At 37.3% G+C, this 16672-nt stretch overlaps 1 protein-coding gene across 3 annotated transcripts in view; it reads right to left on the bottom strand.

Annotated features, from left to right (window-relative positions):
* Positions 1 to 11156: 11156 nt before the first annotated feature.
* The window catches only part of LOC149805371 (bifunctional glutamate/proline--tRNA ligase-like), a 128938-nt gene continuing 123422 nt past the window's right edge, over positions 11157 to 16672 (bottom strand). For all 3 annotated transcript variants that reach the window (XM_089949767.1, XM_089949769.1, XM_089949768.1), the window contains one exon: positions 11157 to 12904. In XM_089949767.1, the coding sequence (XP_089805893.1) occupies positions 12748 to 12904 (157 nt within the window). In that variant the 3' untranslated portion in view covers positions 11157 to 12747. The remainder of the gene's footprint in view (positions 12905 to 16672) is intronic.

The raw sequence follows: 16672 nt of genomic DNA, 5'->3' as shown, positions 1-16672 counted from the left end.
AGTCCTTAGAAGAAACTGATACTCAACTCCTGAAAAGGAATGCAAGACGAGACCATTTATTCTTTTTCAATGCAGTGATGAAACTGTCTTGGACACTCTTGGGTAAAATTGTCAACTAGACATGATCAAAAATATTTTAGTTCAAACTCCATGTTGATATGACCAAACATTTAGGAAGAGTATTGAGAATTTCAAGATGACCACTGTTGTTTATTTAGGATGACGGAGCAGAACCATATTCATTTAGGCAAAACTGGCCATGAGAAGTCTTGTGAAAGCCAAATGTACTTTATGTTTAGGAAGAGAACTGATAGGATTTTCAGAATGGCTGCTGAGGTGGCCATGTTGGACCTCAGATGAGCAACATTTTCATTTAGGACCAACTAGACACAAGAAGTCTTGTAGTAAAAACACCATGTTGATAGAATCATTCATTTTTCAGGAGTTGCAATAAAATATTCAAAATGTTTGAGCTATTTCCATTTATGATCAACAAGTTAAGCAAGAAGTCTTCTGGTGGAAACCTATGCCAATATGACTTTCTGTTAATGAGTAGTAATGATGAGATTTTCAAGATGGCTGCTGTGGTGGCTATATTGAATGTCGGATCAGTACTGTATTTATTTAGAACTAGGCATTATAAGAAGTCTTTTAGGGAAACCCCGATGTTGATATGACCATCCATTCAGGGGTAGGAGCAGTGAGAACAAGTTTTTCAGACTTGCCTGTGTTAGTCACTGGGTATCAGAGCAGCACCATTTTCATTTACAACCAACTAGAATTTAGGATGAACATTGTGCAAATCTGCATGATAATTCTCCAAGCAGTTTACAAAGTTTGTGATACCAAACATGCTTACAGACGTGCACACGTTGAACAGCAGGCCATCTCATAAACTCCTCTGGTCTATAACAAGTAGAGAAAATCAACACAAAATAAATAACATGTTACCCTTAAAACTGTAATAGTAAGCATAATCATGTTTTTTGTTGGTCGCCCACTATAATTCTTAACATTAAATTTTTCAATAGTATTAATACAAACACATGATTTCCTAAATTGAGAACTGAATTCATAATTTCTTTCATTGCTACAGATTCATATTAGCGTATTGTACTTGCATTCTAATAATAGTAATAATAATGAGGACTTTTTATAGCGCCTAATCTTTCGAAGCTCTAAGCACTTTACAACATTAGACAACACATATAAGATAAAAAAAACATAATGATATGATTACAAAAACAAACACCATGAAATTAGAAAACATGCTGAATTTGTTTTCAATGACTTGAAGAATACTATGCATACAGCTCTTCACCTGCTGCAGTATTCCCCATGATGTTTGAATAACAAGCATGGGTCTCCTTTTTGTGATTCACTCATGGAAATCCGTTGTTTGGTTGAATTCTGACAAATGAATGCTTTTTCTGCCTTGTTCCATTGCTTTTGCCTACGCTGCTTATCGCCAGCCTTCCCATTTTTTTTAATTAATTACATAAGATGTATGATACAAGACGATTCAAACTTGCATCGTTGAAGTACAAGAAACAAACCAAATATGGCAAGGATAAAATTGAACATTCATTCACTTTTATACCAAAATACATAGGCCTGACTTTGTCTTATATACAGTAATGTCTTGACTTGAAGCGCATTAAAGATGATTTTTAAATTCTGTAGGTCAACTATTAATTGTGGTGTACCAATTTTTGTGGATTTTTGCAGTTGCTTCCATTTAGGTTGCTGCATGGTCGTGTAAATTATTTGTATCACTTGTTGGCAGGGCCAGTAGATCACATAAGAGCCCTGCTGGCCTGCAGTATTTGTAGCCACATTTTAGGCACTGGCAGAGTGCATGTCTTACTATCTCATGACATTATGGTGCTGAGTAAAACTTTAAAAAAAGATGGTTTCCAAATGAATAAAGCCAGGTCATGAACTGAGGATCAGTACCAGTAAATTGATGGTGAATATTGAGTTTTAAACAAATCTGTCATGATTGACTTGCCCCCCAAAAATTTTTTTAGCATGAAATAGGAAATGTTTTAAGCTTGTTAGGTTTAACTGTACTAGATCCAACTGGATGTGGAAGGAATTTTCCAATAACTTTTAGATATGTATCTTCATTGGTGGAACTCTAGTTGAATTTTCCTGTAACCAATAAACGGATTACATACGAGCCAATAAATTTGTACATTGTGGATGGAACTCGAAATGATACCCAGGCATGAAAAACTGATAGAGATCCAGCTGTGATTGTAGTCAGATTTTTCTTCAACTAATAAACTGGTTACCTTGCCAGTTGAATTCAGAGAAATTCGAACCTGAAAATCTGTTCAAGGTCAGATTCCAATTGTGCAGAATTTTCTTCCAACTGTTTGATAGGTCAGTCAGTGGCTTGAACTTTAAAAGATAGGTAGCTACCGGTACAAATAAATGGTATGATGTCCAATTATAATTGTGGCTGAATTTACCTTTAATTGGATTAGTCACTTAATGGATGGAGCTCTTAGAGATACCCATCTATACAACTAATTATTGCTGAATTTTCCTGTAACCATTGGATTGATGACTTAACACATTGGGCTATAAAGATACCTTTTTGTGTGAAACTTTAATAGGTCAAACTTCAGTTTTTTCAACAGTAAAATGGTTCTTTTGCTGGTTGAGAGAATCACAACTATGAAAAACTAAAATGTGCAACTGTGATTTTTATGTATGTGCACCTCAGAGAGATACCATTTAAATAATTGTAATAAGTCCAACTGATAAATTGTTGAATTTTCCATTAAGTATTAGGTTGATCACTTTGTCAGTGGAACTTGAGAAGTAAGAGGTTAAACTTATTGTGGCTGAATTTTCCTAAAATATTTGGGCACTAGTATACTGAGATACCTAGCTTTATAAAAAAAATCAAACAGTAAAGAGGTCTGACAAATTTTCCTGTAACCATGTAGACGGATCATCTATTGGGTGGAGCTCGTGATACGCAGGTATGAAAGTATGTAAGAAGTCCATCTGTAATCTAATCCAAGTTTTTATGCTATTCTTTGATTTGATGCACAGTGGGTAAATGTAAAAGGTGCAACTATAATTGTGGCTAAATATTTATTACAACTATTAGACTTGCCACAGTGAATAACAAACAGGTTCAACTGTAGTTGTGGCTATATAGTTAATGCATTAGATTTGCCTCAAGCGAGTAACTGTAAAAGGTTCAACTATTTATGGCTACATAGTTGTTACAGCTGTTTGATTTAATAACATAACAATGGCAATCTTGAAAATCTTGTCACTACTTCTAGATGGATGGTAATATCAATATTGTGCTTTCACCCAAGTATTTACGATGTCATGTTGGTTCTAAATCAAAATTGTGCCAGTTTGATATCCAGTATGGCCAATATGGCAGTCAGCTTGAAAATCTAGTTACTGTTACTCCTCCAAAACAGAAGCTCATATCAATAATGGTTTCCACTAGAAAGCTTTTTGTGTCTTGTTGGTCCTGAATGAAGTTAATGCCAATCTGACACCCATGTCCACCACAGTAGCTAATTTGAAAATCTTGTATCGTTAACTTGACAAGTTCCATGTGCTAAGTGACTAATCAAATGGTTACAGGAAAATTCAGGCACCCTTACAGTTGTATCTCCTACAGTTTATATGTAACTGATTATCTTTTAGAGTACTGTCCTCGAAATGACCTATCAAAAATACTTATAGGAAAATTCAGCCACAATTACAGTTGGACCTCTTACAGTTGTAAATGACTGCATACCTTTCTCAATCAACTAGCAGACATCATGTGGTTGGCCTAGCAAGCTGGAGTGGCCTTTGATATGAGGGGCAGAAATAACTCACTTATATAGGGCATGCCAAAGGCCTATTCAATTAAATTGATGAACATTAACTTGAACCATTCAATTATCTTGTGCCAAATTTCTATTGTACGCATATACAATCTTGGGCTGAAAAAAGTCATTTTGTTATTAATATCACTACCCAAACATCAGAAAGAATGAATGAGGGTAATGGAATCATTTATTAGTTGATGATGCAGTAGAAATCATTAAATTATTTGAGTCAAGTATTTCAACAAGTGAAATAGCTAAGGGACTGGGGGCTTTTTTTTCAGTTTTGAGTTTCTTGGATTTCAGCTATGAAGATCTAAAAGTATGTTGCAATGGCAGAGAAATGCGAATGAGAATAGAAAGCAGCACCTGATCCAGAAAAGATGTTGAAAATGCTTTGATTCTGGTTTGTTACCCTTTAATTGCAGAATTCAGACAATTGCATCAACTCCTTAGCAAATGACCTATGCAAATGTGCAGAATTTTCGTTACATACAGATTGGACCAGAACAATGCTTACATATATGCAGTCAGTCAGCTAAGCCAGTTGATTAAGTGGTGGATTGGCCCCAAGGCAGCAAGGTACTAAAAATTCCTCCATTGACTTGGCTCAAGACTAATGGGCATTAGAGCTGAGAGGGAGGGGGGGAATCGTAAAAGAAGCAGGTAAGTATTTAATAAAGTTATTTTACACCTGGTTTGGTCATGTTATGCAGTCACAATTGGAGCCAACAAGTAATACCTTTGCTCCGGTGTGGCAGCAATTGAAGATACAAGAATGAAAAGATAGTGACATCACTGGAAAGTGGTTCACATGACATCACCAAGAGTGGATCGATTCAAGTAGACCCTTGATGCAGCTATAGCTCTCACCTAGTGGGTGTAAATTCTTATGAAAGAATTATCCTCCTAGCGAGGATCTGATGGACTCATTTAATAGAGGAAATAGTGGCTGCTGAAATAATAGAGGAAACCTTGAGAGGAAGAAAGACTTGATTTAGACCTTTCCTTCACCCTGTAGCAGAAGCAAAATATACCCCACCCTAACTGGGTAAAGGAACCTCTCTTTATCATCTCCTGCACAGATATGACAGACTGAGGTTCTTGATAGGAGCAGGGGCTACTGAAGGTAGCCAATTCTAAGCCAGTAATCCAGGTCTGCAAAGACAAACCAAATCACAGCAATACTTTTACACGGACAAGGAATGGAGAGCACACTTTCTTGCTGATGCTATGGATAATAGCAAAATTGTCTCCAGTGTTGGTTCTTGAAGGAAGCTTCACACTAAGGTTAATAAAGGAGGTTTTGATAATGCCCAAAGGACACGTCAATGGTTCTACCAAATATCCTAAGAGCTTTAAAGCTCAAAATACCCAAGATAAAAAAAAGTTAATGGCTGAATTTGAGAGTGTTAGAAAGGTCTGCTCCACAGCCCTTTAAGTTAACCGTAAATACAGATCATTCTCTTTTCTTGAAAAGGAGGAGAATAAAATTTAAGCTGTTATGCACCAATTACAAAAGATTCTTCACTTGGCATCTTAAATTTCTTAAGTGGATTGCCATATTGCTTGTACAATGTAGTTGGCAACCATGCTCAAAAACTGGTCCTGGTGGATTGTTCATTTGACATGAGCCAAGTATGATGGTATTGAATCTGAGGACTGTTACAAAAGCAAACCCAAACCCACTCGAGTGCTGTGACAGGAGATCCCTCTTTGGGGGGTAATCTCCTAACAGACATTAAATGTTCAACCATGATAACTGGGACCATAGGGGAGCGGGCTATTCATACAACGTAAGATGTGGAGATCTTGATTTGATGGAGAACCTGTAGACTTGTTTGAAGGGTGAGAATGTGCAATAGTATAAGGTTTATGCACCCTTTTGGGCTATAAACACTGCCTTCATCTACAGGTTGTTAACACATTAACCCCTAGCGACGACTTTATGGGGCAGGAGGTAGTAGCCTACTGCCGAGCTCTGTAGTGTCATGGTCATGCATGATACACTAAAGTGGATGATATTATAGAAAGGTAGACAGATGTAGCTCTACAATGATACCAAATAATCTGGAATATCTAGTTGCACTACAAAATACCTCATTTTTTGGATCAGACTTTTTTAATGCAAAATTCGCCTGTGGTCGGAATCCCATTTTGTGTCCGGATTTTAGACTTTTTGGTCTCAGATCTAAGACAAACCGGTATGAACTCCAAACAGACAGATGAGCCTTTGCAAAAAGTAGGATAAGATGGGCATTTAGAATAAAGAGTGGACTCCATACGAAAATAATGGCTCTGTTTAGCAAATAAAAAAAAGTCCAACTTTTACCCTTCTTCTCATGCACGAGTCAAATAGCCAACGAAAAATGATGTTTCTAACACAACTAGGCAGTATGTTATTGAAAGATGACCGGGGATTTGGTGTTTTCGAGTCTATTCAGAAATAGCTTTCAAAATGTGTTTCCTACTCAATTTTCAGGCAAAAATCTCCAGGGGTTAATGTGTTAAAATAATGGGTTGCTTCTTCCAGACACCACAGTTCCTGAATAACTATCCCTTCTGGTTCAAGTTGTTCAATCCAGCCCAAATCTGATGCATCTTTGCACAGAAAGGATTGGAGTTCTGGGTTGTGCATAGGGGCTGTGGTCAGGAACCAATCATGATCTAGCCACCAACTTGGGTAGCGATGAAAATCAGAACCCTTGGGAAATCCGAGCTGATAACAGGTCCTTATCTGGTTTCCAGTTTGCTAGAAGTAGGAGCTGGAGAGGATGCAAGTGAGGACCCTTTATAACAACTATATTTACAGTTGAGTTCTGATTTCCTTGGCAACAGAGGTAAAAACAACCCAACAATGAATTCTTGGCACTATGATTTGCCATGTTGGATATAATCGAAGTGTTCCTGTCTGATGGAATGTGAACCTTCATCCCACACAAATTAAGTCATGAGAAGTAATGAGATATATCTTCTGTAGGTTGTAAATTAGACCCAGATGAGTCCCTGTCAGGCAACAGAAGGTAAGGTCCTTTAGGAGAGCTTCTCTGAGGACACTGCATCAATCAGCCATTACAATACTTGAGGATGGGGAGCCCAAGAAACCTTAAGGGAGCTGCTATTAGCTCTCACTCCTGTAAAAAATTTGTGGGCTGAATGGAAAAACCCAAAATTGAAAGACCTCTGGATAAGACAAAACCAGAGGGATTTTCACCAAGAGATGAGAAGATGAGGATGGGAAGATAAGCATCCAGCAGATGTGTGGAGACCACCCAGCTGAGCTCAGTGTTCTTGTGTTCTCCTGACTGAGGCAGTAGTCTCAATTTTAAAGTTTTACTCAAGGAATTTGTTTCAACAGAAAGATTTAAAAATAGAAAATCAGGCTTTGGCCATTTGCCACATTCTCAACTGCACCATTCAACAGAAGGGTGTGCACCTTTTTTTTAGATGAACAAGTTTTGAATGGTTGTAGGAAATTGGGTTCGTTAGAGGAGGTTCCTGGAAATAAAGCTGTCCTTTAAAGTGCAAAGGACACCCACATTGTCCATGATGCCTGACCAAGCCTCTGAAAAAGGGCAACCATGTATCTATGGGAATGCTGGAAAAAGGAAAACAATTCAGGCAGAATGCTGCTCCTTAGGGTCAATTGCCTCCCTTCTTAGGGAAGAGGGAGAAATCTTCAGACTTTCACCCTTGGCCTCTAGAACCACCTCATTTGGCAATGGATGGGCAGGAGGGAGTTTTCAACTGGGGTTGAAGTTGACCAGGTTTAAAATATTGGGGGAAAGCCAATCTGTTGAGCAGGATGGGCACGTTTTGATGGGTCCTGAGCCATGACTAGGGAATGGTCTTACTGGTTCCTCAAATCATCTGACACCATCAATAGGGGTGAGACCTTTTAAGTGCATCTATCAAGTGGTGCAGCCATCAACAGGTTCTTGAAGTTGTCCAGCAAGACCTTGGATATCTCTGCCAGGCCAGACATTAACAGAGCATTCCTTTGTTTTTGTCACAGCCTCAAATCAAGCACTGAAGAGCTGATGGACACAACAATTCCTCCTTCAAAGTGACTCAAGTAGGCAACTGTAAAGAGATTGACAGGAAAGACTATTGTCAACAGGGTTTGAGCTTTAAGCTCCAAGGTTTCCAAGAATTTCACTGGAAGAATTAACTAGGTCCCAGCCAACATCCCCACTTGGGAAGCACTTGATTTCAAGAGGCAGGGAAAGGGCTTATGGGGGCCATGCTGGAGAATAAACCTGACAAATGGAGGTGGAAACCAGTTCTTAAAGTATAGAAGAGGGGATAGACCACCCCATCTGTCTGTACTAGCTCCTAAACCATTACTGAGTGCATGTTCAGCAGAATATTTGAACAAGAGTGGGTCCCAGAAAACCTCTCCAAACTGGAAAAAAATCTTGGTGTCTCCAGTACATGAAGGCTTCAGGCACAGGTCTTGAAAATTTTCCTCTTCTATCTCCTGACCCTTAAGGTGGAAAAGAACAATGGACCAAATGGAATGGAAGGGCCTACTGTAACTGGTTCTTCTTGACACTTGGTGGAGTCCACCAGAATAAAAGGGCATCATCATCCTGAACTCACTTTCAAAGCAAGACATGATTGTCCTGCCTGGTCTGTCTCTATTGACAGATGTTAAAATAGGGATGGAATGGGGGAAACAATATCATGTCTATTATATTTTATCCTTAGCAGATGGGAACAATAATCCCTTCTTGATATACTTGTAGGATAGTGATGGCTTGCTTCCATTTAGTTGGACAAGACTTTAGAGAAAAGGGCAGTTTAACAGTCTGCCATATCTTGAAACCAAGGTAGAGTTATCCTTGTTCATATACAGACAATTAAAACCCAGTTGCTCAAAGAGTGGCAACTGGTGACCTGTCAAAGACTGATTATGTGAAGATCTCAGAGTTCTTCTCTCAGATGCAATTGTCTGGTGATCCAGAGTCCTCATCACATCTATAGGAGTGTAAACAAAGTTATTCCTCATCTTTGAGAAGGCACAACGGACTCTTATCAGTATTACAGACCTGCCAACTAAATGAAAACTGAATCCAGGACAGGATTTCATTTCAAAATGGAATAATGAACAGAAATTCATCAGTGTGTTCCTTTCTGTAGTAGACACAACAATTAAACTTTTTCTTAGGCAAAAATTCATTGTCCAAATTACTTGTTTTATTAAAAAATGTATCCATTATAATATACTGAAAACAAAGCAGATCAAACACTTTGCAAATCAACGTCACAATGGCAACTGTTGATACCAGAAATGTAGAACATCTAACTACTGGATTTGACTGAAAAACAGAATTTGATTGCAAATTACTCACCAAACATGGAATGTACAAAAATATGGGGTTTTTCTGGGGGGTGGCTTTTAAAATGTTTTAATGTTTTTTTGCCATGCAAATCCAAGTCGTTCCACGATAAATTGGGGCATATGGCAGACCTGGTATTGACATTTTAACTCCCTTGAGAGGGCACTTTTCATCCATGCCAAGGAAGGCATGACTCGCTCTAAGGTACTTTTCTGCCCTTAATAGAACGAAGCTTCCTCATCTCAGGGATCTAAGAACTTTTGACAATCTCCAAACCATGGCTATCACTACAGACCCCTCCCACGGCAAGTCCTGTGACTTTCTGTCAAGTCCACCACTTCACCTATCCACTGGTAACAAAAAAATTTCTGTCCATGAATATACATTTAGTATATGATTGACATATGGATTGAGTGTGCCTTCTTGTGCTCCACTTATCCCCATTATTTGACATTAATGAGCCAAATGAGAAAAACTGACAAACACGATATACATGAGAACAGAAAAAAAGGTGATACTTATCCCGACACTGGTACTAGGAAGGGAAAACAATTATCTGAAGAACCACTTTGCTGAGCAAAGCTCAATCACTTCAACTTCATCAACAAGCAAGATAAAACACAAACTAATGCAAGGCATGGGAAGAAAAAAAAAGACTACTCAAACAACACAAAAAAGTATGTCTGACTAAAATATGGTTATAAACGGCAATGATGGTGAAATTTGTTAATCACTCTGGCACCCATATATCTGCATGATAGTCCAAGGCAAAAGGAGAAGATATTCCATATGTTGACTGTGGCCTTGGAATCAGACTGGAATCAAATCCTTTTCAATTCTGAAGGCAACATTTAGTTCAGACTGGGGTCTTGAGTGTCTCAGAAAGGGAATACTTACCAGTGATAAATAAGAAACATTGATAAAAAGCTTGCTTTTCAACTATGTGTAAATACTGATCAGCAATTTAGTTTTGCTGGCTATAATCTGCTCCACATCATGTTTTTGTTTATGCTTTGTTTTGCCTTGCTTTTGGCCTTTTATGAATCACTGGCTGGTTGTTGTTGCAGTAGGGTTTAATGTCATTTTTCAGCACATGATAGGCTATACATGGCGGCCAGTATTAGGTGGAGGGAGAATCCCAGAAAGAACCACCTACCCACGAAAAGCAACTGGCAAGCTTTCTCACATACCCACATTGGCCAAATCCGAGACTCAAACCCACGCAGACAGAGGTGAGATGGCAGTGATCCGTAACAGAAAGCACTTTTGACCACCCGGGGCCCTGAATCACTGGCTGGCTAAACAATCCCAGTACGCTTTGATCTCATCAGCTTTGCCTTGACTTTGGCCTTTTATGGATCATTAGTGGCGAGACACCCTCAGTAAGCTTTGATCTCATCGGTGTTGCCTTGACTTAGGCCTTTTATAGATCAATAGCTTGCTAGACACCCTCAATAAGCTTTGATCTCATCGGTGTTGCCATGACTTGGGCCTTTCATGGATCAATAGCTGGCTAGACACCCTCAGAAAGCTTTGATCTCATCAGTGTTGCCATGACTGTGGCCTTTTATGGATCATTAGCTGGTTAGACACCCTCAGTAAGCTTTGATCTCATCGGTGTTGCCATGACTTGGGCCTTTTATGGATCAATAGCTGGCTAGACACCCTCAGAAAGCTTTGATCTCATCAGTGTTGCCATGACTGTGGTCTTTGATGGATCATTAGCTGGTTAGACACTCTCGGTATGCTTTGATCTCATGGGCTTAATTTTAGTCTAAAAATGACATTTGAAACCAAAAAAACGTTTGGTATTCAGTGAGGGATTTTGTATTATGGAATTAACTTTATTGAAATAAAAGAAGAAAATATTTTTCATTGAATAGAAGATTTTGGATCACAGAGGTTTCCTTCTTGAGAGGTTTCACTTTATTTCATTACAAATGAATAACAAAGAATAGTATCTGAATTCACCTTTATTTTTCTGAATTTTAAAATGTTCTCCTGCACATAACAGACTACAATTATTACATAATTAAAACACCAGTGCAAAATAATTGGTTCAACAAAAGAAATTGTAAATCTTGCAGCAGAGGCCCATGAATCATTCAAAGGTTGCAGTGCTATGGGAGTAGTTTCTCCTCATTTTATACTAATTTATATAACTTAAAATCTTTCTCAAACATCCTTCAGATGAATAAAATATGCCAGTTAAAGACTAGAAGGTAAATATATTGAAATAGGTTTGTGTTTATAAAATATGAGTGCCTCCAACCTAGATGGAAGGTATGCTCTATTGTTGGAAAAGAATTTCATGGAATTCAATAAAAGACCATTGTTTCCCCAATTGCTTAATAATGTAACCATCTCTGATATTCTTGAGTTATAACATTTTTTTATTATCCACTATGACAGCCATTATTAGCACCAAACTATACACCACTGTTAGTCTTTGGTGAAAACCAATATGACCATCATCTTGGGAAATTTAATGACAAGATTTTTCAAGACATTCTTTGTGCCGCCCATATTTGCCAATCAGATTGACACCCTTTCCGCACAGCACCAACTAGATATAATAATTAGTCTACTGGTGAAAACCCCATATCAATACAACTTTCAATCTAGGAGGAGTAATGACAAGATTTTTCAAGATGGCAATTGTGGTAGTTTTATTGGATATAAGATCATCAAGATGCAATAGAACTCTTTTAGGCAAAAGGCACAAAAATCTAATCAGATCATATATTCATACATACAAACAAGCATATAAAATCTCATTATCTACCTGTTGTGGTTTCTGCTAAATTGTGCTAACATGGTTGACATCAAAGTCCAGAAGTTTAAAATTGTGTAAAACAAAAACTGAAAAATAAAAATTCTACTCAGGTCTTCTCCACTTGATTACAAATATTCCAACAAAATTTAACTTGTTTAATTTGAGTGGTTTTAGCCTAAATGTGCTAACACAGTTTTTGCACAAAACATAAAAAATAGTCCAACATGTTATAAAATTAAGAAAAAAAATATTATTCCTGAAAATGTAACAAGCTTATCCAACAATTTCATAACAAAGTTCAACAGTTTGATAGTTTTTGTGCTATCATGCTAAAATGATCAGGAGTGAGATAAAGACTGCAGCTGGAGCATAATTAAATGGTGCATTACCCAGCATGTAATATTGTTTGAAGTCCAATTAAAAGCAAAGGTGGAGTTGAAGAATACCAAATTCTGTACTGCATGTTTGCTTTACAATGGCCATTAAATGTAACTTCTCTAATCAACTACTTCATGAAAATATTTTTCTTCTTCTTCTGGTTTAGATATAAATAAGCAGGAGATCTGTAAAGGTCTGTATAGTTTTCTAAAAAAACATGATTGACAGAAAATGCAAGGAAAACATTTTCAAATCCAAAGATGCCATCACTAAGTGGCTAAAACATTTGTAGAGTGTTCACACTTTTTTTAAGGTGATGGTTTATCACAATATGAATCAGGCTGTGTTCCACTGAAATCTACTGTTGTTCTAGATAAATACAAGTTAGGTGTAGCTTCTAGTAGCTCCTTCCAAATAGTGTATAGAACTGTGGCTTTTTGTTACAATCTGGGTGAACACACCTGCTGTCAGCCTTTAGCTCCCGGGGTTGCTGGAAAGGAATACACAATCCCTTGGCTCCCATGGCTGGGGCACCTTCTTCTACCACCACATCTCTGTAAAATAAAGTGGTAAGAAACTTACTGTAGTTCTGATGGCTTTTGTCTGACCTTATTCCTGAAAATTAGTATGGTGGTCAGATACTGGTGAAATTTATTATAAAAGCATTCAAAGAAGGTACTGAAAGTTGCAACAAATATGAAAACATTGATAAACTATATTTTAAAATATAATAATTATCATTTGCAGTTCCAGGTTTGTTGCTGCATAAACTTTAGTACCATCTTTCCATGCATCAGTGGTTTCTAATGATTTATTAAACTTTGCAAATGCAGCATTATCAGACCTGCCAACCCTAATGAGTCCATCTCAGTAAGGCAGGTGATTTTTTTTCCATAAGACTGACCAGTTTTCAATAAGGTGTAACAAAATATCAATAACTGCTATTGTAAAGCTGGAAAACATAATTAAAAGTTTGTCACAGCAACGATGAAAATTATGTTCAAATGAAAAGTTTGTAAAGTATGTGTAGACTTTATTTACCACTAGTACAGTTGCACAAACTTTAGTTCCGAACCCCATACAACTCAATGGCTTGTTACTATCTTGATGTTAATTCATGGAAATTCTTTTTCCATTTCACATGACAACGGCAGTCATATCTCCCACTATGAGACATGCTCAAACTGGCATGTGATGTCCTATAAACCTAATTGTGTCCTTTCCAGCTTTTATTCACAAGACCCTGAAAACTCCTTTTTATTTTCTGTGTTGATTATTAACACTTTTCAAGAGGCTTATTTTCCCTTTCGTCTTAACCCATGCATTGCTTGCTGGACACCATTTTTTTAAAAATTATATGATCAACAGTTTGATCATGCTGACACTTCGCATGAACAAATAGGTGCAGTTTAAAGCATTTGGGGTGCAGCTGTAAAGTAAGTCTGGTTCCCGGACTAATTTCACTAATTCTAACCTGAAACCTGGATCTAACTCAAACACGGACGAACCAATTATCCAGATTTTTCGGCAACGATTATTTTTCTGTAGTTTCTGCGTGTATGCTCAAAGTCCATATTTTAAGGGTGATTTTCGTAAGACTTAAGGCCAAATCATAACGGTTGGCAGGTCTGTATTATATGCCACTCTGTAGTTTAAAAGAGAGCTGTGGTAGCTCAGTAGGTTGAGCATCAGACTTGTAATCCAATAGTTGTGGGTTACGTATCAACCCATACCAGACCTGGTCAACTGCCTCTGTGTACATGGAAAAGACACATACCCAGTGTTTTATCTACCCATGTGTAATGCATTAAGTAAGTAAATTGATACACCTCAATATTATGTTTTGCTGATTAATTAAGGTTTGGTTTAACTACTTTACTGGCTAGATTACAACTCTCCCAAAGAGAGAAAACGTGCGCACATCAGTTTCTAAGCTAATGTAATCATAATACATAGGGTTACAACTGAGTGTGAAACTGTTATTTTATGCGTACCTTTGTCATGCAATGAAGCAACAATTTCCATTTGCTTAGTTATATGCCTTGCGTTGTTCCAAGATCTGCCAGCTTTCGATTGAAAATGGCATCCAAGGCAAAAATATAAAAATAGATCCAAAACAAACGAAATGATCTTTTGGACCATGTTTATGACCGATGATGATAGTAGTATTGTTAATGAACCAGTGAAGCCTTCATTATCCAAAGATGAGGTAATGGTTACTCGTAAGATAAAACATAATTTGTGCAGCAATTGTTGAAAATACAATGATGATATTCTTCAGAGATAACAATAGTTTCAACCAGCTTCTCTGTGGACAAATTGGTTATTATTTTCACTCAGGAACAAGCAAACATCATTACAAGTCTTTTGGTGAAAACCTCATGTCAATATGACCATCAATTCAGGGGGAGTAGTGACAACATTTTCAAGACAGTGGCAGCCACATTTGGTTGTATGATTGGCACCATTGTTATTCAGGGGGAACTAGGTATATTAAGAAGGCTTCTGGGAAAACCCCATGTCGATATCTACATCCATTTGTTAGGAGCACTGAGCATTTTCAAGATGACCACCAAGGTAAAGTTTTGTGGCAATTTCTCCAGGTACTTTAGGATTAGCAGCAATAAAGAACTTATGCTAATTGATGGAAAGATGACATATAACAAAACATACCCACTAGCTCTCCTAGTCAGTTATCAAAATAAAAAAAGTACTGTTTAAAAATTGTACATTTTTGAGGACAAGCAGACATACCGTACTAAAATATGAAACACTTAATTTAAAGTGACTCATGCTATAAGCAAGGAAGTAGGCTTTACCGTTATATTTTAGGTAAGCAAACTAGAGGAATAGTGAGCAATTTTGCTTAGTTAATTAAATATAGCCCCACCTTTATGTATGCTACCCTTACATCTCCTCCAAAAATACCTATGTTGATTATATATATCACAAAGGGAGGAAGGGAGAGAAAGAATCAAAGAATCAGTGTTCATGACCTAAATAATCAACAGTATACAGCTAAAATTCAGTAATCCACTTATTTAATCCTACAGAGTTCATATTAACAAAAATAAAATCTTTTCTTCAAGCATTTAATGTACATACGAACAAAATATAACCTGCATACTTTGCACTGTTATATACCATCATCATCAACATATACACACTGAAGAGTCTTGGGCGTTGTTGTTGTTGCCATTTTTCAGTACAAGATAGGCTATAAATGGCAGCCAGTATTAATGGTAGAGGAAAAACCCGGAAAGAACCACGAGAAGCTACCAGCAAGCCTTCTCACATATCCACATTGGCCGAGCCCGAGACTCGAACCCACGCAGACAGAGGTAAGATGGCAGTGATCCGTGATGGACAGCGCTTTAGACCATTCAGGGTCTAGGGTGGCCATATGGTCTAAGGCACTCGTGTTCACAGATAAGACATCTCACCTATGTATGCTTGGGTTCGAGTCTTAGGCTTGGCCAACGTGGGTATGTGAGAAAGCTTGCTAGTAACTTCCTGTGGGTTTTTTCCCAGGCTCTCCTTCCACCAAATATACTTGCCACAGTGTATAACTTATCTTGTACTAAAAAATGTCATTTAACGCATAACACACACACTGAATACAAAAATACACAAAGCTTCTGTTTTTAAAATCCAATAGTCTGTGGAATACAGTATTAAGTTGTGAAAGCTTGCTAGTAACTTCCTGTGGGTTTTTTCCCAGGCTCTTCTTCCACCAAATATACTCGCCACAGTGTATAACTTATCTTGTACTAAAAAATGTCATTTAACTCATAACGCACACACTGAATACAAAAATACACAAAGCTTCTGTTTTTAAAATCCAATAGTCTGTGGAATACAGTATTAAGTTGTAAATGCTGACTTTAATGCTCTCAGTAGTTCACTGGAGGCTATGAAGGTGATGCAAGTGTCATTGATGTTTATCTCTGCACTTGTTAGAGACTGGGTGGTAAAGTTGTTTAATCATTCCTGATGACCTTCTTAAACTTTTCTTACCATTAAAAATGCTATTTCTGCATCTACTCTAATGCAGGGTGGTGTTTTGTTTGGATCATGTGTAATAAATTTCCTCCTTCTGACTTCAAAAATCAATTTTTGAGTCTCAAAATCCCTCCACAAGGTTCATATAGAATTCTCAATGATAAATTCAAAGAATTTTCTCAAACTTTCAAAGACTACAAACACAGATTTCCAATACCTATTTTCACTAACATTTTGTATACAAGTTATGTTATATAAGAAAACAATGAATGCAAAATACTACAATATTGTTTAATGATGAAATTCAAAAATTGCTTTAT

This window comes from Sinohyriopsis cumingii, chromosome 2 (genome assembly GCF_028554795.1).
Source record: "Sinohyriopsis cumingii isolate HCF-2022 chromosome 2, ASM2855479v2, whole genome shotgun sequence".
Classification (NCBI taxonomy): Eukaryota; Metazoa; Mollusca; class Bivalvia; order Unionida; family Unionidae; genus Sinohyriopsis; species Sinohyriopsis cumingii.
This window is presented reverse-complemented; position numbering and strand designations above follow the sequence as displayed.